The sequence below is a fragment of the Homarus americanus genome, unplaced genomic scaffold (assembly GCF_018991925.1).
Source record: "Homarus americanus isolate GMGI-L3 unplaced genomic scaffold, GMGI_Hamer_2.0 scaffold7968, whole genome shotgun sequence".
NCBI lineage: Eukaryota > Metazoa > Arthropoda > Malacostraca > Decapoda > Nephropidae > Homarus > Homarus americanus.
Window position 1 is genome coordinate 58,065 of NW_024729865.1, and position 23,155 is coordinate 81,219.

Genomic DNA, 23,155 nt, shown 5'->3' on the forward strand with positions numbered 1-23,155 from the left:
AACATGATTAACACACCTGCGTGACGTCACTACCTGGGAGGGTACCCACCTGCTCACGTTACCATAGAAACCGTCACACTTTGCCTCGGAAACACGTTACTTTCTATTTCACCTTTGTAACGTGAGATACTATTGACGGGTTATATACTGAAGAATCGAGTCACTATCTGTAGGTTGGGTTGGGTTAGGTTAGGTAGGGTTAGGTTAGGTTTATAGTGACCTGACCCTTACAGTGTTGATTTTTTACACTTGGAATTTTGACCTTAGGAATACAGACACTTGGAATGCTCGTCCTTGGAATACTAATACTTGGAATGCAACAGTTCGTTAATGGATGACATAATTTAGATCGTGTGTCTGTGTGTTTCTCTACTTTTAATTTTACCGAGATATAGTGAGGGAGAGAAAGCTAGAGAGAGTTAAAGACAAGAAAGAGAGGGAGAAAATGAGTTAAAGAGAGGGAGATAAAGAATTCTCCCACATCACAGGTAATCACAGGTATTAATTAAGTACAGGTAATTACAGGTATTAATTTAGTACAGGTAATTACAGGTGTTAATCAAGTACAGGTAATTACAGGTGTTAATGAAGTACAGGTAATTACAGGTATTAATCAAGTACAGGTAATTACAGGTGTTAATCAAGCACAGATAATTACAGGTATTAATTTAGTACAGGTAATTACAGGTGATAATGAAGTACAGGTAATTACAGGTGTTAATGAAGTACATGTAATTACATCCGTTAATGAAGTACAGGTAATTGCAGGTGTTAATGAAGTACAGGTAATCAAAGGTGTTAATGAAGTACAGGTAATCACAGGTGTTAATGAAGTACAGGTAATCACAGGTGTTAATGAAGTACAGGTAATTACAGGTGTTAATGAGTGTTTCACCTTACAGAGAGGCGCTAGAACGACGTGGTTTGGACGTGTCGGCGATACTGGTGTACACAGAGGGCTCACGGCTACCCCTTCCCCTTAACACTGATACCTACGTCTTAGGAGGCAAGACCATCCGTGTCAGAGGTGAGTACTGCAGGTGTGGACGGTGACAGGTGTGTACTGCAGGTGTGGACGATGACAGGTGTGTACTGCAGGTGTGGACGGTGACATGTGTGCTGCAGGTGTGGACGATGACAGGTGTGTGTACTGCAGGTGTGGACGGTGACAGGTGTGTGTGTACTGCAGGTGTGGACGGTGACAGGTGTGTGTACTGCAGGTATGGACGGTGACAGGTGTGTACTGCAGGTGTGGAGGGTGAAGTGTGTACTGTAGGTGTGGGTGACAGGTGTGTGGAGGGTGATGTGTGTACTGCAGGTGTGGAGGTGACAGGTGTGTGGAGGGTGATGTGTGTACTGCAGGTGTGGAGGGTGACAGGTGTGTGGAGGGTGATGTGTACTGCAGGTGTGGACGGTGACAGGTGTGTACTGCAGGTGTGGAGATGTGTGTGACTGCAGGTGTGGACGGTGACAGGTGTGTACTGCAGGTGTGGACGGTGAAAGGTGTGTACTGCAGGTGTGGACGGTGACAGATGTGTACTGCAGGTGTGGACGGTGAGGAGAGGAAAAAGGCTCTCCCCCTCTCCCCCTTCCCTCCCCTCCCCCTCCTCCTCTTCCCCCTCCCTCCCTTCCGGTCTTTCTCCTTTCCGTCCTTAGACTCAGTAACACACACACCACACACACACCACACACACACACACACACACACACACATAACCAAACAAGAAAGGTATCAGATGGTTGAGTGGAAGTGCCCGCGCTGGCAGTAGGGGACGCCAGTGTGGAGAAGTGTGGGCTAGGGAGTAGGGAGGGAGGCTGGTAAGTGCTTTATTGTTGTGAGTTGAAAGAGAATAAAGGCATAGTGTAGCACCACCACCCCTCTCCCTTCCCCCTCCTACCCCCTCTCTCTTCCCCTACCCCCTCCCTCTTCCCCCTCCTCATACCCCCTCCCTCTTCCTCCTCCTCGTACCTCTCTTCCCCTCCCCCCTTCCCCCTCCCTATTCCCCCACCCCCTTTGGCCTTGGTTGACCATCGGAAATCTTGATAAAATACGACATTACTGCAACCCTATGGGAGCTGTTATCTGGGAGGGAAAAGGAAGGAAGGAAGAAAAGAAGAGAAATGTGAAACTGTAATAGGGAAGAAAGAAGGTACAAACAAACAAACAAACAAACAAACAAACCCGCACATACAAACAAAAACACAAACAGACCTGAACATCCCCTTGGAGATCTAGGGTAACAAGGACACATATCCACCCTTAGGGCCTCGTTTAAGAGTGTCTCGTTCTCAGGTGGTGGTTGGAGGAGGGGGGGTGACACAGATACTTGGGTGTGTGTGTGTGTGTGTGTGTGTGTGTGTGTGTGTCGTGGTGTCAGCTGATAGGTTTCAATACTGCCAGCTGTTGTTTGTTTGCTTTTGGTGGATCAGCTGATTATGTAATACACGTGGCTCTGTCCGTTCACCCTTACTCTTCTAAAGTCGATCCCTTTAAATCAACCCCCCTTAAATTAACCCCTTAATCGACCCTATCAACTCGTACCCTTGATTCGTCCACCTCAACTCCCCACCTCACCACCCCCTCAACTCCTCCACCTCACCACCCCCTCAACTCCCCCTCACCTCCCCACCTCAACTCCCCCCTCACCTCCCCCTCACCTCCCCTACCTCAACTCTCCCTCCTCCCCTACCTCAACTCCCCCACCTCACCTCCCCCTCACCCCCCCTCAACTCCCCTCCCCACCTCAACTCCCCACCTCAACTCCCCACCTCACCTCCCCCTCAACCCCTCAACCCCCCACCTCACCTCCCCACTCCCTCCCTCAACTCCCCCTCACCTCCCCTACCTCAACTCCCCCACCTCACCTCCCCTCAACCCCCTCAACTCCCCCTCAACTCCCCTCAACTCCCCCCACCTCCACCTCCCTCAATCCCCCTCAACTCCCCCACCTCACCTCCCCCTCCCCCCTCAACTCCCCACCTCAACCCCCCACCTCAACCCCAAATCAAGTAAGACTCTCAACATTGTTTCAATCCTTTCATTCTATTCACCTTCCATCACGCCCCTCTTCCCCTTTGTCTCTCCTCCATCTTCTCTTCCTTCTCGTATTCCCACTCTTCTCCCTCTCCTCCTACCTCCTCCTTTACCCCTCTCCTACCTTCTCACCTCCCCTCTTCTTCCCCTCGCCTCCTTCCTCCATCATCCTCTTCCTCCCTCTTCCTCCTCTCCCTCCCTCTCATCCTTCTCCCTTCTTCCTCTCACGCGGGTCTGGATAAAGAGATTGTGACCTATTTTACCGACTTCCTTATGTGTGTGTGTGTGTGTGTGTGTGTGTGTGTGTGGTGGTGTGTGTGTACATTGGCTTGTTCTCGTCAATGTATTATTAAATCTAGTCTTATATGCGCCATGTATGATCGTGTGGTATGCATAAGCTTCACCATGTATACACGGGCTCTCTCTCCTCGTAACGTTATGTATGCGTGTATTTTTGGCTAAAGGTCAGGATTTCCTTGTGTGTATTTTTAGGTATGACTGTATGTGTGTGTGTGTGTATAAGTTTGGCTCAAGTTTCCGAAAAATTTAATTGTCTGGTGTATGTATGTATGTATGTATGTATGTATGTGTGTATGTATGTATGTATGTATGTATGTATGTATGTATGTATGTATGTATGTATGTATGTATGTATGTGTCATAGATCATCACACACCAGGACAGACGTAGAAATATAAGAGAGAGAGAGAGAGAGAGAGAGAGAGAGAGAGAGAGAGAGAGAGAGAGAGAGAGAGAGAGGATGCGCAGGTGAACCTGATTAACTAAAATTGCTGCCTGTGTGTGTCTATTTATGGACCACCACCCTGTCTGTCTGTCTGTCTGTCTGTCTGTCTGCCTGTCCTGGATGTTATTACGACCTGTTCTGGATGTGTTGACCTGTCCTGAAGGTGTTACAGCTTGTCTGGATGTGTTACGGCCGTAGATACCTCTTGAAAGTCAAACATCCTTCAAAAAGTCCAAATTATATAAAAAAGTCCAACCAATGAGGCCAAGAGATATCCCAGTCTTCAGGTGAGTCTCAAGACCTGCCTGTACACATCTTTAAGGCACTCCGGTGGCGTAACGACCTCTCAGTGGGCCCCTCCTCCCCCACCAACCCACCACCAGCAACCCACACCACCCACCAGCCCACCACCCAGCCGCCCCCACCCACGCCCCACCCCACCGCCCCCACCCACCGCCCCCACCCACCGCCCCCCCACCCCACCGCCCCACCCACCGCCCCCACCCACCCCCCACCAGCCGCCCCCACCCAGCCGCCCCACCCAGCCGCCCCCACCCAGCCGCCCCCACCCAGCCGCCCCACCCAGCCGCCCCACCCAGCCGCCCCACCCAGCCGCCCCCACCCAGCCGCCCCCACCCAGCCGCCCCCCACCCAGCCGCCCCCACCCAGCCGCCCCACCCAGCCGCCCCCCACCCAGCCGCCCCACCCAGCCGCCCCCACAGCCGCCCCCCACCCAGCCCCACCCAGCCGCCCCCACCCCACCGCCCCACCGCCCCCCCACCAGCCGCCCCCACCCAGCCGCCACAGCCGCCCCCACCCAGCCGCCCCACCCAGCCGCCCCCACCCCACCGCCCCCCACCCACCGCCCCCACCCAGCCGCCCCACCCAGCACCGCCCCCACCCAGCCGCCCCCACCCAGCCGCCCCCACCCAGCCGCCCCCACCCAACCGCCCCACCCAACCGCCCCCACCCAGCCGCCCCCACCCAGCCGCCCCCACCCAGCCGCCCCCCCAGCCGCCCCCACCCAGCCGCCCCCGCAGCCCCCCACCGCCCCACCCAGCCGCCCCCACCCAGCCGCCCCACCCAGCCCCCCACCTGGCCGCCCCCACCCAGCCGCCCCCACCAGCCGCCCCACACACACTCACACTTTCTTCTTCTTCTTCCTTTCTCTTCCTCCTCTCCCTTCATCCTCCTCATTTTCCTCCTCCCTTTCTCTTCCATTTATATGCTCTTCCATGTGCAGAGAGAGAGAGAGAGAGAGAGAGAAGAGAGAGAGAGAGAAAAAAAATCGTGGCCTAAATACAAATTATGTAAAGTAAAGGGAATGGAAATATATGGTGACTCTCTTAGGTTCTGAAGTTTGCCTAGAAGAAGGGAAAAAAGTAGGTGGGGAGGGAAAAAAGTAGGTGGGGAGGAAAAAATTAGGTGGGGAGAAAAAAATTAGGTGGGGACTAAAAAAGTAGGTGAGGAGGAAAAAAATTGGTTGGGAGGTAAAAAAGAAAGTGGTGTGCGTGTGCGTGTGTGCGTGTGCGTGTGTTTTGTTGTTGATACAGTCATCAAAGCAGACTGACTGGCAGGGTTTGTCAGCACAGTTAACAGTTCTTTTGTGTTTGGTAGAAGCCTCTGTGTGTGTGTGTGTGTGTGTGTGTGTGTGTGTACGATATGACGACAGCTAAAGAAAACATGCGTCGGTGGTAGATAGTTGTTGTCCATAGAGTGATTGCAGTAGTTGTGGTAGTATAAGAAGGTGGTACTTACACACACACACACACACACACACACACACACACACACACACAAGCACATACCCATAAATACATCATCATTATCAATAAAAATAAACGACAGTAATTCTAGTTATCTTTATTATTCACATATTTATCATTCTCTGCGTCATCATTATCTCCTCCATCATCATCATCATCATCATCATCATAATTCTTTTGAACAATTACTAAAAAAAAAATGAAAAAAAAATCGATGAAACTTGTGGGTGAATGAAGGCACGTATGGATGCGTGTATGGATGTATGTATGGTGTATGTATGGTGGATGTATGGATGTATGATATTCAGGCCAACCACCCACCGCCACCCACCGCCACCCACCCACCACCCTCAAGTCGACGGTCACATCCACTCGGGCCAAACGCGAGTAAAAGATGAAAAAAATAAAAAATCCCTTTATGGTCAGGTCAGGTAGGTCAGGTCAGGTCAGGTCGGGTCGGGTCAGGTTAGGTTTGTTTAGGTGAGGTCAGGTAAAAATGCAATGTTGCACAAATTATTGATATTTGTTATTACTGTGTGTGTGTGTGTGTGTGTGTGTGTGTGTGTGTGTGTGTGTGTGTGTGTGTGTGTGTGTGTGTGTGTTTAAAGTCTCTCTCTCTCTCTCTCTGACATATTTGGAACCAATGGAATTATGTTAGGTGATTAATGACTGCTCCTGTGGGGGTGGGGGTGGAGGAAGTGATAGTGGAAAGGGGGTGATGGTGGAAGGGTAAAGGTTAGGAAGGTGAGAGAGAAAGGGGGTGGATATTGATTAGATGGAGAGAGAGAGAGGGGACCCTCCCCAAGAACCTAACCTAACCAAACGCAACATTAGTACACTGTCAGGGCTTTAGTGGCCCCTCTCCTCAAGCCCTGAGATTGAATAATTTAGTCTCGGCTTATTCTTCTCGACCCTGGATTTCCCTCCATTTAGGCCCTTTGAACCTCCCTTAACCCTAAACCATCCCTTAACCCCAAACCATCCCCTAACCCTCAAACCATCCCTTAACCCCCAAACCACCCCTTAACCCCTAAAACCACCCCTTAACCCCTAAAACCACCCCTTAACCCTTAAACCACCCTTAACCCCCTAAGACCATCCTTAATCCCCAAAATAATAAGAATACAAATGGTTAAACTCAACTGCCCCATTAAAGGTTAACCTGTTAATTAGGGCAAATTTAACATATTTATTGTGGCTTTTTCTTCCCTTAAACCGGAAAAAACCTCTCAAGTCGTTAACTTCATTACATCTCGTTAGGTGGGATAGTGAGCACCTGAGACCCTGACAATGATTAATGTACCTTCAGGGGTTTACCTGCTGGGGGAGGAAGGAAGGTCATGGTGATATATAGAGATTCTGTTAATATCCTGAAGAAGCTGGGATCCTGTGAGTAGCTGTAGGATCTCACAATGGTTCCCTGAAGGATAGCCTGTATAGATTTCATTTGGAACCTAACCTAACCTAAACTATTTTAATTACAAATATATTACAGTGGGAAAATATTAATTCCTTTTGTGCCTCATGAAAGACTGAATCTCCGCTCATGAAAGACTGAATCTCCCCTCATGAAAGACTGAATCTCCCCAGAAAGACTGAACCTCCCCTCAAAGACTAAACCTCCCTCATGAAAGACTAAACCTCCTCATGAAAGACTGAACCTCCCCATGAAAGACTAAACCTCCCTCATGAAAGACTGAACCTCCCTCATGAAAGACTGAATCTCCCCCTCATGAGCCCAACCTCCCTCATGAAGACTGGACCTCCCATGAAGGTAAACCTCCCTCAGAAGCTAAACCTCCCTCATGAAAGACTAAACCTCCCCTCATGAAAGACTGAATCTCCCCTCATGAAAGACTAACCTCCCCATGAAGACTAAACCTCCCCCTCATGAAAGACTGAACCTCCCCTCATGAAAGACTGAACCCCCTCATGAAAGGCAACCTCCTCATGAAGACTAACCTCCCCTCATGAAGACCAAACCCCCAGACCCCCATGCCCTGGAGACTAACCACCCCCATGAAGACTAAACAGAGGCTATATACAGTACACCCGGCCTGTGTATATAGGACTGTTCTCACACCTGACTAGCTAAACAGATATGTGTCTATATGCACTAGAATCTATACCCGCTTGAGTATCTATATCAATCTATTAAGTCTATTTACAGAGGAATATATTTCAGTTACGGCAGCCGGATTAGGGTTAACATTACATCAGGCTCTATATAAATAATTCTATCCACGTCAGGGAGCCGGATGGAGGTAGATCCGGTTTTGTGACCATTTTATTTGTTTAGGACTCAGTGTTAGTAAGAAAAAGGAATGAAAAGAGATGTACGGGTTTATAAAAAATAGGGTCATTTGTGTAATATTTAGTGTGTGTGTGTGTGTGTGTGTGTGTGTGTGTGTGTGTGTGTGTGTGTGTGTGTGTGTGTGTGTGTGTGTGTGTGTGTGTGTGTGTGTGTGTGTGTGTGTGGAGACAGGACTAATGGTGCTTTTGTTTACCTTTACAGCCAGGGATGAGAGTCGTAGCCCTGTCAGGTCCCGTTCAGCTGGCACCCCGGGAGCTCAGCCACACCGCAAGATCTCCTCGGTGAGTTATCTCCTCTCTCTCTCTCTCTCTCTCTCTCTCTCTCTCTCTCTCTCTCTCTCTCTCTCTCTCTCTCTCTCTCTCTCTCTCTCTCTCTCTCTCTCTCTCTCTCTCTCTCTCTCCTTAAGAACATAAGAGTCTGCAATAGGCCGGTTGGTCGTGCATGGCAGCTCCTGTCGAGAGGATTACTACCACTCTCTATCATCCATGAATCTATCCAGCCTCCTTTTAAAACCTTCCAGCGTTCCAGCACTTACTACAAAGTTGCTAAGCTTGTTCCACTCGTCCACCACCCTATTTGTGAACCAGTTCCTTCCTATCTCCCTCCTAAACCTAAACTTATCCAACTTAGATCCGCTGCTACGAGTCCTGTCCTGCTCGGATATTATAAGAACTTTATCTATATTCCCTTTATTGATTCCTTTCACACACTTAAATACTTCTATCATATCTCCCCGCACTCTTCGTCTTTCTAGGGAATGCAAGTTTAGTTTCTTTAACCTATCTTAATATGGAAGGTTTCTAAGTCCCGGAATCATTTTCGTCATTCTTCGCTGCACCGACTCAGTGAATTTATATCCATTCTATAATAAGGGCACCAGAACTGAACAGCAAATAATGGAGGTGCGGCCTGACTAGAGCAAGATATAGTTGCAATAAGACCTGCACTCTTATTACTTACACTTCTAGATATAAAACCTAATCCTCTGTTTGCCTTATTTCGAACATTAACGCACTGTTTTCTAGCCGTAGGTCCGGGCTTAAAGTACCTCCTAAGTCTCTTTCACAAGTCGACTTCTCTAGGTTGATGTTGTTAAGGCTGTATACATTGACAGTATTTGTTCTTCCAATATTAAGTGCGCTGCACTTGCTGGTGTTGAATTTCATTTGCCATTTTTGACCACTCCTGCAGTTTATTTAAATCCTCCTGTAGTGCATTTGCATCCTGCCCTGAATTAATCTGCTGCCCTATTTTTGTGTCATCCTCAAACTTGCTTATGTCACTGCTGATCCCAGTATCTAGATCGTTTATGTAGTTTTGAACAAGAGTGGGCCAGTACTGACCCCTGGGAACCCCACTGGTTACACAGCCCACTCAGATTTAACACCATCTACGCTGACCCTCTGCGTTCTATCGGTGAGCCATGATTTTATCCAATTTAAAACTTTCCCCTCGATACCATGAGCCTTAATTTTTCTCAGAAGCCTCTGATGCGGTACTCTGTCAAACGCTTTGCTAAAGTCTAAGTAAACAACATCGTAATTTTCGTCATTATCTACTACCTCGAAGACTTTCCTAAAAAAACGTCAGCAGATTTGTTGGACAATATTTTCCCTTTGTAAACTGACGTCAAACTGTTCGGCCGGTAATTTGACGCTGATGCTCTGTCTCCCTTTTTGAATATAGGTACTACATTTGCCTGTTTCCACAAGTCTGGCACAACTCCCGTGTCTAATGATTTTGTAAATTCTGAGGGGTCCGCTGAACTGTTCCCTACACTCTTTCAAAATTCGAGGGAAAATTTCATCCGGCCCTGGGGATTTGTCTTCTTTAATTTATTTATCTTCTTAAGAACATCCTCTTTTCTGATAGTGATGTTCTTTAATTTCTCTTCTTCATTTCCCCTAAATATCAGTTCCACCTCCGGCATTTCCTCGTGAATTTCTTCTGTGAAAACTGACCAGAAGTAGCTGTTTAGTGCTTGGCTTATTTCCTCACTATCATCGATCACTTCTCCCCTCCCTGACTTTAAGGGTCCCACTTTGTCCTTGACCTTTGTCCTATACCTGGAAAAATCCCTTGAGATTCGCCTTGGATTATCTTTATCCTAATTTCGTAGTCCCTCTTTGCCTTCCTTACATTTTTCTTAACATTCCTAGATAGTTCATTATACCTATTTCTGAGCTGCTCCTCCCCTCCCTTTAATTTCTTATATATTTCCTTTCTTTATTCCTATGTCATGTTTAAGTTTTCTGGTCATCCACCTTGGCTCATCCACCTTGGCTGAGAGATGTTTGTATAGTATTGTTTGTTTGACCTCTGACCTTTACCTGTGTGTTTCATGTATTGACTCTGTTGCTAGGTTAGGTCAGGTCAGGTCAGGTTATGTTAGGTTAGGTTTGTGTGTGTTGGTGTTTGGTAATTTATTTGTTTTTTGTCGTTGAAATTGTAATATTTAACATGTAAGAATATCGACAGGGCACAAAGTACACACACACACACAGACACACACACACACACACACACACACACACACACACACACACACACATATTTAAACATGAATTCTTTTGGCGTTTTATTCATATATTCATTTAATATTGGACACACGGGAAAATATAGTTATGTAGTCTGTCTGTCTGTCTGTGTCTGTCTGTCTGTCTGTCTGTTTTGTCTGCCTCTGTCTGTCTGTCTATCTGATTATTATGTCTACTTGTCTGTTTGTTTGCCTGTCTTTCCTTTCACTGACTGTATGTCTGTCTTTAAAAATCCACCTTTGTATCGTAAGTTAAAAAAAGTATCGTAAGATGTCCCCTCCTGTCTCTCTTTAAAGGGGGGACAGTTGTTTACTTGAGAGTCTTGGAGAGCCTTTAGACGTGAGCTGAGGTTAAAAGAGTATTAGACTCATGGCGTCGAGGAGTCTTCTTACCGGTTCATGACAGGAGTCTTGTCATGTCGGGTTCAGGTTTGACAGGATAATGTGTGTGTGTGTGTGTGTGTGTGTGTGTGTGTGTGTGTTGTGTGTGTGTGTGTGTGTGTGTGTGTGTGTGTGTGTGTGTAGTGTGTGTGTGTGTGTGTGTGTGTGTTGTGTGTGTGTGTGTGTGTGTGTGTGTGTGTGTGTGTGTGTGTGTGTGTGTGTGTGTGTGTGTGTGTGTGTGTGTGTGTGTGTGTGTGTGTGTGTGTGTGTGTGTGTGTGTGTGTGTGTGTGTGTGTGTGTGTGTGTGTGTGTGTGTGTGTGTGTGTGTGTGTGTGTGTGTGTGTGTGTGTGTGTGTGTGTGTGTGTGTGTGTGTGTGTGTGTGTGTGTGTGTGTGTGTGTGTGTGTGTGTGTGTGTGTGTGTGTGTGTGTGTGTGTGTGTGTGTGTGTGTGTGTGTGTGTGTGTGTGTGTGTGTGTGTGTGTGTGTGTGTGTGTGTGTGTGTGTGTGTGTGTGTGTGTTAAGTCTCTCCGAAATATGGGCTCCTTATGGTCTGTCTGTCTGTCTGTCTGTCTGTCTGTCTGTCTACATATCTGACCAATTCCTCTAGATGTTTCTTATACAAGTTACACACACACACACACACACACACACACACACACACACAACCACACATACACATTAGCTCTGATGTATCTACATATCACGTTTAATTAATTATTATATTACCTTTGGAATTACTATAATGATCCTTCTATTATGCAACGTCAGGTTAGGTCAAAGGTCAAAGGATATTGTGTTGGGGGGAGGTAAGTGAAATGTGATGGGTGGTGACCGTAGAGTAGTAGTGCAATTTCTACTTACCAACAGGTACTTACCCACCCACCCACCCTCTCTCTGTCTGTCTGTCTGTCTGTCTGTCTGTCTGTCTGTCTGTCTGTCTGTCTGTCTGTCTGTCTGTCTGTCTCTCTCTCTCTCTCTCTCTCTCTCTCTCTCTCTCTGTCTTTCTCTGTCTCTTTGTCTGTCCCTCTGTCTGACTGTCTGTAATATTGACGTTTTCGTAAATTGCACAGACACCCTCGTTCGTATTGTGTGCCGGCCCTTGCTATGGTCCAATTAGTAGCTTCATATGTGCTTGAGTTTCATTTTATTCCCCGCCATCCAGGGAGGGAGAGGAGGGTTTAGGGGGGTGCTGAGGAATTGTGTCTGTCTGTCTGTGTATCTGTGTATCTTTCTATATATCTGTCTGTGTTCGGGGAGGTCAACTTAGCTTAGCTTAGCTTAGCTTAGCTTAGCTTATATATGTTATATGAGAGGAGTTCCATAACCAGTATTATGTGAGTTCTTCTAACCTAACCTAACCTAATCAAATCCACCCTAATCCAACAAGCCATTGCATCCCCACCCCAACCCCACCTCAACCCCAACTCTACCTCACCCCAACTCTACCCCAACCCCACCTCAACCCCACTGACCTACCCCAACCCAACCCCAACCCCACCCCAACCCCACAAATATAATGTTATATTAATGATTGTTGTTGTGTGTGTCCATAGAGTCATCGAGGGGGCCAGGGTAGGTTCCCCTGGGGTGGGACGTCAACTGAGGACTGCTCCCCCATGACTGACGAGAGAACCAACGGTGGTACGTCCGCCTCACACGAAGGGTCGCTGAAGGCTGCTCGGTCCAACAAACAAAACAACAGGTGGTCCTCCATATTCCCCTCTAAGGTAAGTGAGGTGTTGGAGGTAGTGGTGGAGAGTGTTGGAGAGGTGTATACTGTATTTCCCTTCAAGGTAAGTCATGTGTTGGAGGTAGTGTTGGAGGTAGTGGTGGAGAGGTGTATACTGTATTTCCCTTCAAGGTAAGTCATGTGTTGGAGATAGTTATGGTAGGTGTTGGAGAATGTCTTGTTGGTGGTGGTTGTTGGAGATGTAGTATATTATATTTCCCTCCAAGGTAAGGGAGGTGTGGGAGATGTTGCTGTTGGAGGCTTTTGTCAGTATTACCCTACCCGGGCACAGGTCACTGACCCACAACGGGGCCTGGGGGCGAGAAAATAATAATGAATAATATTATCTATTATTATTTATTTTTAATATTATTATTTATTTATTACGACAATTAATAAAAACAAATTAATTCAAATAATAATAATAATAAATACAAAAAACGATAAAAAAAAGATCAATAGTGAGAAACAAGTTATTTACGTTGTGTTGTCAATAGAAAGAGAAAATTGAGACCCTGCAATTGTGTGTAAATGAGGCAGAAAGTCAGATCATCAACCTGGTCACATATGGCAGCAGGGTCTACCATTATGCTTCCAATATCTTCCCAGGCGGTAGTACCTCCCTGTTTGATAGACAGACAAAGAGAGTGTAATACACTGTACACCCCTCCAACACAAGAGGGGGTGTGTGTAATATTAATAATAATAATAATAATAATAATAATAACTATAATAATAATAATGATTAACGGTTCATTGAAAGAGCTTGGCAACCGGAAGGCTGAAAATATACAGTTACATAATTGGGGAATGGGTCACTTGATTGACCAATAATATACAAGTAACATAAGTGATACAAATAAGATATATAATAACTAGGTGGAGAGAAGGTCATACTACAGGGCATTTCAACATAGTGACAGTGCAAAAAGTAGTATTTACTGGGAGTGAATACACTGGTTGATTACAAGTTATTGATAATTTTTACAATGGTTGGGACTGGGCTGTTCTTATAGCGATCAGTTCGTGCACGTATGGGCTGGATGCGGTTGTGGTGTCGAACAGCAATTCTCGGGCTAGGGATCTCAGGTGGTAGTAAAGACCGGTGTCGAGGATGTAGAAGCTTCTTACCAAATGCAGATGAGGTCGTGGTGATGGTCAGAGAGCCGGAGGGTCAGTGTGTTGAGCGCTTCTTGATATGTGGAGTAGGAAGGAATAATCATGCATGCCTCTGCATTTCTAGGTGTTTACGTTGTGTGGCATTTGGGGAGGAAGACCAGGCAGGGAGGCATAGGTGAGCTTGGGAAGTATGAATGTTGAGTAAACACTGAGGAGCTCGGGGACAGGAACCCTGAGACTTGAGTCGGCAGGAGGTGGAGACGGAAACTGGAGGATTTGACAACTTCTTGACGTGTGTTTTCCAATTTAGTTTGTTATCTGTAGTGACGTCGAGGAGCTTAGTGAGTCTACAACCTGGAGTGTGTTGGGCTAAGTAATGGAAGGGTGGGACAAGGTCCGGAGGAGGTTGATGTGCATAACCATGGTCTTGGTATGGTTGATGGTGACGTGGTTGTTGGTGGCCCCAATTAATGAGACTGTTCAATAAATCCTGGAGGGCGGTGTTGTCGGGAGCAGAGTTGTTGACACTGATCCCAATGGTGGAAGTCGTCGACATATTTCCAGCGAGCAGAAGTTTCTCTTAGGGCATCATTGTTAAGCATAAGGAAACATAGTGGTCCCTTCTTGGTGCCTTGCTGGACGCCACAGGCGAGTGACTGAAAGGTGGAGACAGCCCCTCGGAAGCGTACGGCTTGGCGTCGGTCACTAAGGAAGTCTGTAAGCCATGGTATAAGACTTCTTCAAAACCCGAGGTCGATAATTTTGTTGTTTAAATTGCGGTCGACCAGGTCAAATGCTTTGGTGAAGTCAGTGAAGGCGACAGCCACAGCGTTTATCGTTTTTCCAAATGGGTGTGTGTGTGTGTGTGTGTGTGTGTGTGTGTGTGTGTGTGTGTGTGTGTGTGTGTGTGCGCGCGTGTGCGTGTGTGTGCGTGCGTGCGTGCGTCTCGTTGATCTTAAGGACTCAGTTAAGTAGTCTCTCTCTCTCTCTCTCTCTCTCTCTGCCAGAGGGACCTGCCGATACCAGTTAGGTTTGTGGCAGGACATTGTTGTGAGAGTTGGCGAGATATACTGTATATATGAGGAGAGAGAGAGAGAGAGAGAGAGTGTGTGGAGGAAGGTAGAAGAGAAAGAAGAAGGGAAGGTTAGGTTAGGTTAGGTGGGTATCGGATGGGGGTAGTGGGTGTTGAAGGGTGGGCGTGAGGGGCTGTGGTGGGGTGGGGGTGGAGAACTTTAAAGTAGTGTATAAATGAATAGTACCCACGTGGAGGAGGGCGTATCGAACTCAGCTACGAGAGGAGATTATCCCCCTTGTGTGAGTGGTGTTAGGGTCGTGTTTGCAGGGTGAGGGGGGGCTGGGTGTGGCACTGTGTCTACTGGGGAGGGGAGGGGGAGATATGGCACCTTCTGCTCCTCCTTTTCCTCCTGTTATTTGATTCAAAGTTGATTATCCCTCTTCTTTATTCTCCTCCTCCTCTTCCTTCCTCCTCCTCCTCTTCTTCCTCCTCCTATTCTCACCTCCCTTCGCCTTTTCGTCCATTCTCTTCCTTCACCCCTCCCCTCCCCCTTTCTTCCTCTTCTTATTCACTATCACCATTTCTCCTCTTCCCTCTCTCTCCCCCCCCTCTCCTCCCTCTCTCCCCCTCCTCCTCTCTCCTCCCTCTCTCCTCCCTCTCTCCCCCCCTCTCCTCCCTCTCTCCCCCCTCTCCTCCCTCTCTCCCCCCCTCTCCTCCCTCTCTCCTCCCTCTCTCCCCCCTCTCCTCCCTCTCTCCCCCCTCTCCTCCCTCTCTCCCCCCCTCCTCCCCTCTCTCCCCTCTCCTCCCTCTCTCCCCCACCACTCAGTCGTAATCAAAGAGAATTCGCCATTAGTGATGTATTTTATATGCAAATTCAACGCCACCATTTCCCTTTCTCACGCATCTTCTCCCCTCAGCTCCCTCACTCTCCCCCCTCTCCCTCACTCTCCCCTCCTCTCCCTCCTTTCTCCTCCTCTCCCTCCTCCCCCCCACCTTCATTTCCCCAGCGCCTCGTTGAGTTACTAAGGATTTCTTGGTAATGTGTGTGTGTCATAGTTACTTTCTGTACACACACTCTCACACACACACACACACACACACACACACACACACACACACACACACACACACACCACACACACACACACACACACACACACACACTCACAGTCACACACACACTCACACACACACACACACACACACACACACACAGAAAATTAAACTGTATCTTAATAACCTTAGACTAACCTAACCTAACCAAACCTGACCTAACCTGACCTGACGTGACCTGACCTGACCTAACTATGTGGGATAACACTATCTTACCCCCGGTCAACTGTTAGCCGTAAAGCTGGCAGTACCACTAAACAACAGCCAGACAAAGACCCTTATAACTTATTAGGATGACACTATCTTTCCCTCCCCACCCCCACCCCAGCCCCCACCCCAGCCCACCCCACCCCCTCCCCAGCCCCTCCCCCCCCCCCCACCCCCACCCCCTTCCCCAGCCCCACCCCCTCCCCAGCCCCACCCCCTCCCCGCCCCGAGTCATCCGCCTCCATAATGGTCAATATACACGCCTAAGCCATCGGGATAAACACCTTTAAACGCCTCGTGGGTTGACACTCTCTTGCCCTTAATGCCATAGGGTCTCTGTTACTGATAAATCCTGTGAGAAAAGCGTCCTTATGAACCGCAGTGTGGGATAACATCATCTTCCCAGTCTAGCTTGGGTGTTTCGTAAGATCAAGTCACTTCCCACCCCTGTCCTCCCCCTCACCCCTGTCCTCCCCCTCACCCCTGTCCTCCCCTCACCCTGTCCTCCCCTCACCCCCTGTCCTCCCCCCTCACCCCTGCCTTCCCCCTCATCCCTGTCCTCCCCCTCACCCCTGTCCTCCCCCTCACCCCTGCCTTCCCCCTCACCCCTGCCCCCCCTCACCCCCTGCCTTCCCCTCTCACCCCTATCCTCCCCCCTCACCCCTGTCCTCCCCCCCTCACCCCTGCCTTCCCCCTCATCCCCTGTCCTCCCCCTCACCCCCCTGTCCTCCCCCTCACCCCCTGCCTTCCCCCCTCATCCCCCTGTCCTCCCCCCCTCACCCCCTGTCCTCCCCCCTCACCCCTGCCTTCCCCCACCCCTCCCCCTGTCCTCCCCCCCCTCACCCCTGTCCTCCCCCTCACCTGTCCTCCCCCTCACCCCCTGCCTTCCCCTCACCCTGCCTTCCCCACCCCTGCCTTCCCCCCTCACCCCTGCCTTCCCCCTCACCCCCTGCCTTCCCCATCCCATCTGTCCTTCCTTTCTCTCCCTCCTTCTTCCTCATCTTTCCTCTCTTCCTTCCCTCTTCCTCCTCCTCCTCCCCCCACTTCCCCGAATATAGTAAAAGTGGAGCAGTACGTGACCTTAACAACCATTCCATTTCCTGCAAGGTGATTGGTTGATGGGGTCTTAATTGCCATTGTTATTGTTTTGTCCTTGGGTTATGGAGAGAGAGAGAGAGAGGAGAGAGAGAGAGAGAGAGGTGGTGTGGGATAGCATACTCTTACCTCGACCTACTTAACACCTACCAGAAAGGTCAAAACACCAGCATAAACACACGCTGATGTGGTGGCACTAGAGGTGATGTAGGTATGGGAATAGGTAGGAGAATCACTCATGTACTGTGGTGGTATAGCATTGTGTCTCCCTCCTTCCAACCTTCGTGTTACGTGGGATAGAGGCGAGCATTGCGTGGATAGCACTCTTGCCCCGGCGGATTTAGAACACGTGTTGAATGTCAAGAGATGCACACACACACACACACACACACACACACACACACACACACACATGAACAGACATATACACAACACATACATGCACTCACGCACATACACGTACACACACACACATACACGTACACACACACACAGGGAAAACAGGCCGTGTGATGTGCGTGGGATGACACTATTGCATTCCCCCAGACACACTTAAGGACACAATACAAAGATACTTCCAACAGATTACCGGCTTTATGAACACCCTCCCCCCCACTGGGATAACACTGTCTTACCCCCTGTGGTAACATATACACGGAGGGTACACAAACACACGATAAATCTTAGGGATAATGGCCCTTGTGAACGCCATGGCTTAACACTATCTTGCATTAGAGGTTCTCCTGTTGATAGAGGTGACAGACACATCATAGTTCTTGGTGATAATAGACCTTGTGAATACAGTCGGATGATACTATCTTGCCTCCCACATCCACCCCTCCAGGCCACGACCTACATACACACGAGTGATAAGGGTTGAGCTCCTCCCTTCACCCGCGGGAACACCTGCACGGACAGGTGTGTGGCACAAGTCGTGGGGGGGGTGAAGAGAGTCATAGATATGTAATAAATGAGAGAGATATTAGCAGTATGAAGAGAGAGAGAGAATGAGAGAGAATGAGAGAGAGAGAGAGAGAGAGAGAGAGAGAGAGAGAGAGAGAGAGAGAGAGAGAGAGAGCCAGGTGTCATCAAAGGGTGTGTGTGTGTGTGTGTTTTATTCAGATGATATTGATGGTTATGTCATGTTAGGTCGGGTCAAGTTAGGTCACCTTAATTATACCGGTTAAGAACAGCTGTACTGGAAGTTAGGGCACATTGTGAAAATGATCACTATGGTTACAACAACAACAACAACAACAACAAACAACACAACAACAACAACAACAACAACATAACAACAACAACACAACACAACAACAAACAACAACAAAACAACAACAACAGCAACAACAGCAAAACAACAACAACATAACAAGAACAACACAACAACAACAACAAAACAACAACAACAAAACAACAACAACAACAACAGCAACAATAATAATAATAAACACGTTTTATCGTAACTTCAACATTTATACACAATATATAAAGTAACTTACACAGTACACACACACACACACACACACACACACACACACACACCGTATGCGAAGAGGATCAACTGTCGACTCTGTTAAGTCACGAAGTCAGCCCGTGTTATTTACGTCATTTGGTAAGCTCCTAAGTGTCCTGTGGGTGGGTGGGTGAAGGAGTGGGTGGGTGGAGGGGAGGGGAAGGGAGGGGTGGGTGGGTGGGGAAGGGAGGGGTGGAGGGAGGAGGGAGGGAGGGAGGGGAAGGGAGGATGGGTGGGTGGGGAGGGGGGAGGGGAAGAGGAGGGGTGGAGGGAGGAGGGAGGGAGGGGGTGGGTGGTAATGCAGAAGTGGTGGTGATAAGAGGAGAAAGAGAAAGGGGAACAGAAAGAGAAAGAGAACAGGAAAACGCGAGGAAGGGGATAAGCAGAGAATGGAAGAGGAGAAGGAAGGGAGGGGACGGAGGGAGGAAGGGGGGGGGGTTATATGAGTGTGTGAGGGTAGCAGGTAGAACCAGCAGTTTACACCTGTGCTGGAGTAGTTCGCCTCGAGGCTGTGTTCCTCCAGTATAACTCCGTCGACCATTATAGCGAGATATTAAGCGACCATCAGACGTTAATATTATAAACACGAGTGATGAAAAGTGAACTGGACGACTGTAGGGGTGTTGTGGGGTGTGGAAGAGGTGGTGTGGGGTGTGGAGAGGTGTTGTGGGGTGTGGAGAAGTGTCGCGAGGTGTGGAGGTGGTGTATGCAGGTGTATTGCTGTGGTATAGTGAAGAGTCGTTTATCGTCACTAGAAAGATGTTAGTGGTTTTTAACGACACCTAACTACGCCAGATAGGAAAATGTTCACCTGGGGGAGTGTAGTAAGGTGTAATCAAAGATGTATTGCCAGCCCTCCTGACGACAGCAAATGTGTTGGGTGTGTGTAGGGGTAGGGAGGGGGTATTCCTGCTGGTGGTAGTTATGATGGTGGTGGGGGTCACCTGTGTATTATGATGCTGTGAGTGGTAGAGTGAAGGTGTGGTTAAACTGCCAGTGAGTGCCAGTGGTTGACGTTGCCACAAATGATGAGTCACCCTCACACAAAGTAGAGGAAAGGAACATATTTACTGATGAACAAGAAAATTGACAAAAAATTATGATAAAAATACTTACTTTTGTGTTGATGAAGAAAAGTGACGAGTAATTTGGTGATGAAAATGGTGGTGATGATAATCTAGTGGTGTAAACAGTGGTGTAAACAGTGGTGTAAACAAAGGTGAAAATGGGTTGATAAATCAGGAAAAAGAAGGAAAAAAATAAACTTTTTGGTTAGGTTAGGTTAGGTTAGGTTACATTAATCAAGTCTAACATAACTTTAGGTTTAATATGGAAAATATGAACACTTTGACAATGTAACTATCACCTTAATATTACCCCCCATAACATAACCTCCCCTCCCCTAACCTCCTCCTCCCTCACCTAACCTCCCTCCCTCACCCACGTCCCCTCACCACGTCCCCCACCCCACCTCACCCTCACCTCACCTCACCTCACCACCTCCTCCCCCACCCTTCACCCAACCCCTCACCCAACCCCTCACCCCACACCACCCCACCCAACCTCACCCAACCTCCCTCACCTCCCTCACCTCACCTCACCTCACCTAACCTCCCTCACCTCACCCACCTCACCTCCCCACCCCACCTCCCCTCACCTCACCTAACCTCACCTAACCTCCCTCACCTCACCTCACCTCACCCAACCTCCCTCACCTCACCTCACCTCCCCCACCTCACCTAACCTCCCACCTCCCTCACCTCACCTCCTCCCCCACCACCTAACCTCACCTTAACCTCACCTAACCTCCCCCTCACCCCACCACCTAACCCTCCCTCACTCAACTCACCTACACCTCACCCAACCAGCTGAAATTAGAAGAAAATCCCTCCTTAAAATCTAGATGATGTTGAGGATTCCAACCCTCGTTCCTACTCCACCTACTCACTCTAATTACCTGCGTTAACCCCGGCACGAGGCCAAATAGACTTGGGTCTTCATTAAATTGTCTCATGGGGAAAGAGAGAGAGAGAGAGAGAGAGAGAGAGAGAGAGAGAGAGAGAGAGAGAGAGAGGCGGAAATGGAATTGATGTTGGAGCAAATTAACACAGACAGACAGACAGGTAGATACACCCACCCCACACACACACACACACACACACACACACACACACCCCTACACCCCCACACACAGTGAATCTTATATCCAGGTGTGACCTTGTGTATGTGGCCCAGGTGAACACTGGATCACCTGTTGATGTACACACACCTGTTGATGTGCACACACCTGTTGATGTACACACACCTGTTGATGTACACACACCTGTTGGTGTACACAAAGGATCTCTCTCTCTCTAATGTGGCTGTGTGCAAGACGGACGCACACACACACACACACACACACACACACACACACACACACACACACACACACACACACACACACACACAACTACTCACCTCCCTTAGGATCTCCGCCCCCAAAAAATCGACCAATCAGCTTTCTTGATGGGGGGAAACACCACTCATCAACGGGCCAATTAGAACCAAGATATCGCAGCTTTCATCCAGTCATTATTAACGTTGTGGAATTTTACTCTTAGGTGGAAGGGAGGAGACAGACAGACAGACAGACAGACAGACAGAGAAAGAAAGTGAGTGAGAGATAGAGAGATAGAGAGAGAGCGAGATATAAGCTCTAAAACAAAAGACAATAAATAATAAAAGAAATAACCTGAGCTGACCAATGAGGGAGGAGGAAGAGGGGAATAATGGGAATGGGTAGGAAGGAGTAGGGTGGTGGCCTGAGAGAGGGGGAAGGGGAGGGAGGGAGGAGGGAGAGGATTTTTAGTCTGCGCTTGTTTTGGTTTGTATTACGTGTCTATGAATATTGAGAGAGGATCATGATGGAGGGAGATAGAGAGGTGGAGGAGAGTGAGAGGGAATTGTTAGGCGGGGGAGGGGTGGAGAGAGAAGGAGGGAGGAGGGAGTGAGAGGGAGGGGGAGTGAGAGAGGAGCAGGGGGTGGAGAGAGAGGGAGTGAGAGAGGGAGGGGAGTGAGAAGAGAGGGGTGGAGGAGAGAAAGAGAGGGAGGGTAAGAGAGGGAAGGGGAGTAGAGAGAGTGAGAGAGGGGGAGGGAGAGAGGGGGGTAGGCGGGGGGAGGGGTGGAGAGAGAGAGTTGAAACCTTATTAAAGCATCTGGTCGATTGACTGAGGTGGCAGGACAAGGAGCTTAACCTAACCTAACCTAACCTAACTTAACTTAACTTAACTTTAACCTTACATAACTTAACTTTAACCTAACCTAACTTAACTTTAACCTAACATTAACCTAACCTAACTTAACTTTAACCTAACATTAACCTAACCTAACTTAACTTTAACCTAACTTTAACCTAACTTAACTTTAACCTAACCTAACCTAACCGTGGGTAGCTCCAGCCTAGCATGTTATTACCCCGGCCTGCCTCCATAAACCCCTGTGAACGACGTTTATACGAGAGGTGACGACAACGCCGCCTATAACCATGTGAGAAGCTTATTGACGCAATATACGCACCTCACTGAGAAGCGACACCTCCCCTCACTTGACGCAAACGATACCCTAAAACGACATCTCTATGGACGCAATATACGCAGTCTATAATTCAGTGAGAGGAACTTATTGACGCAATATTGACGCATCTCGTAACAAAACACTGCGTCTCCATTCATACAATTTACGCAACGTATAACAACAGGTGATAGCTTCATTGACGCACTTTACGCAAATAGTTCCCCAAAATGGAGAGAGAGAGAGAGAGAGCAGTCGAGAATAGAACGGGATACCCTATTCACGGCGCCTCTGTGTGTGTGATGGTATTGGCAGCCTCTACACCCTGGGAGAACTCCAAATTGTCCTGGGCCACACAATATTGCGACAGTTTACCATTGATCTACAAGTTTATTTGAGTTATCCCTTAGAATGTTTTTTTTTTTCTATTGTTGACAGGTATTGTGGTGCCATGACGACCCCCCGGCGTTACCACCCCTTCCTCTTCCCTCTACTCCCCCTTCCCCCTCCTCCTCCCTCTTCCTCCTCCCTCCTCCCCCTCCTCACCTCCCCTCTCTCCCCCCCCTCCTCCTCCCTCCCCCCCCTCCTTCTTCCCCCCCCTCCTCTTTCCCCTCCTCTTTCCCCCTCCTCCCCTCCTCCTCCCCCTCCTCCTCCTCCTCCTCCTCCTCCTCCTCCCCCCTCCTCCTCCCCTCCTCTCCTCCTCCCTCCTATTCTTCCTCCTCCTTCCACCTTGTCCTCCCCTCTTCCACCTTGTCTCCCTCTTCCACCTTGTCCTCCCTCTTCCACCTTGTCCTCTCCCTCATTTCCTCACACGTCCTCCCACTCGGACTTGTCACTCTTCTCGTTATCTCTCCCTTTCCTGCCTCCCTTTCCACCTTCCTCACCCTCTCATCTTCCTTCCTTCTCTCTCCTTCCCCTTTTCCTCTGCTTCCCTCAATGTCTACTCTCCCGTCTTTTTCCTCCCTCCACCCTCCTTCCCTCACCCTCTGCAACTCCTCCCCCCTCGCCCTACCCCTCCCTCCCCCTCCCCTCC

At 48.7% G+C, this 23,155-nt stretch overlaps 1 protein-coding gene across 2 annotated transcripts in view; it reads left to right on the forward strand.

The window, feature by feature from the left end:
- The window catches only part of LOC121866850 (pleckstrin homology domain-containing family G member 5-like), a 117,718-nt gene that overhangs the window by 51,125 nt on the left and 43,438 nt on the right, over positions 1 to 23,155 (forward strand). For both annotated transcript variants that reach the window (XM_042366590.1, XM_042366588.1), the window contains exons 7-9: positions 903 to 1,027; positions 8,061 to 8,140; positions 12,330 to 12,503. In XM_042366590.1, coding sequence (XP_042222524.1) covers positions 903 to 1,027; positions 8,061 to 8,140; positions 12,330 to 12,503 — 379 coding nt within the window. The remainder of the gene's footprint in view (positions 1 to 902; positions 1,028 to 8,060; positions 8,141 to 12,329; positions 12,504 to 23,155) is intronic.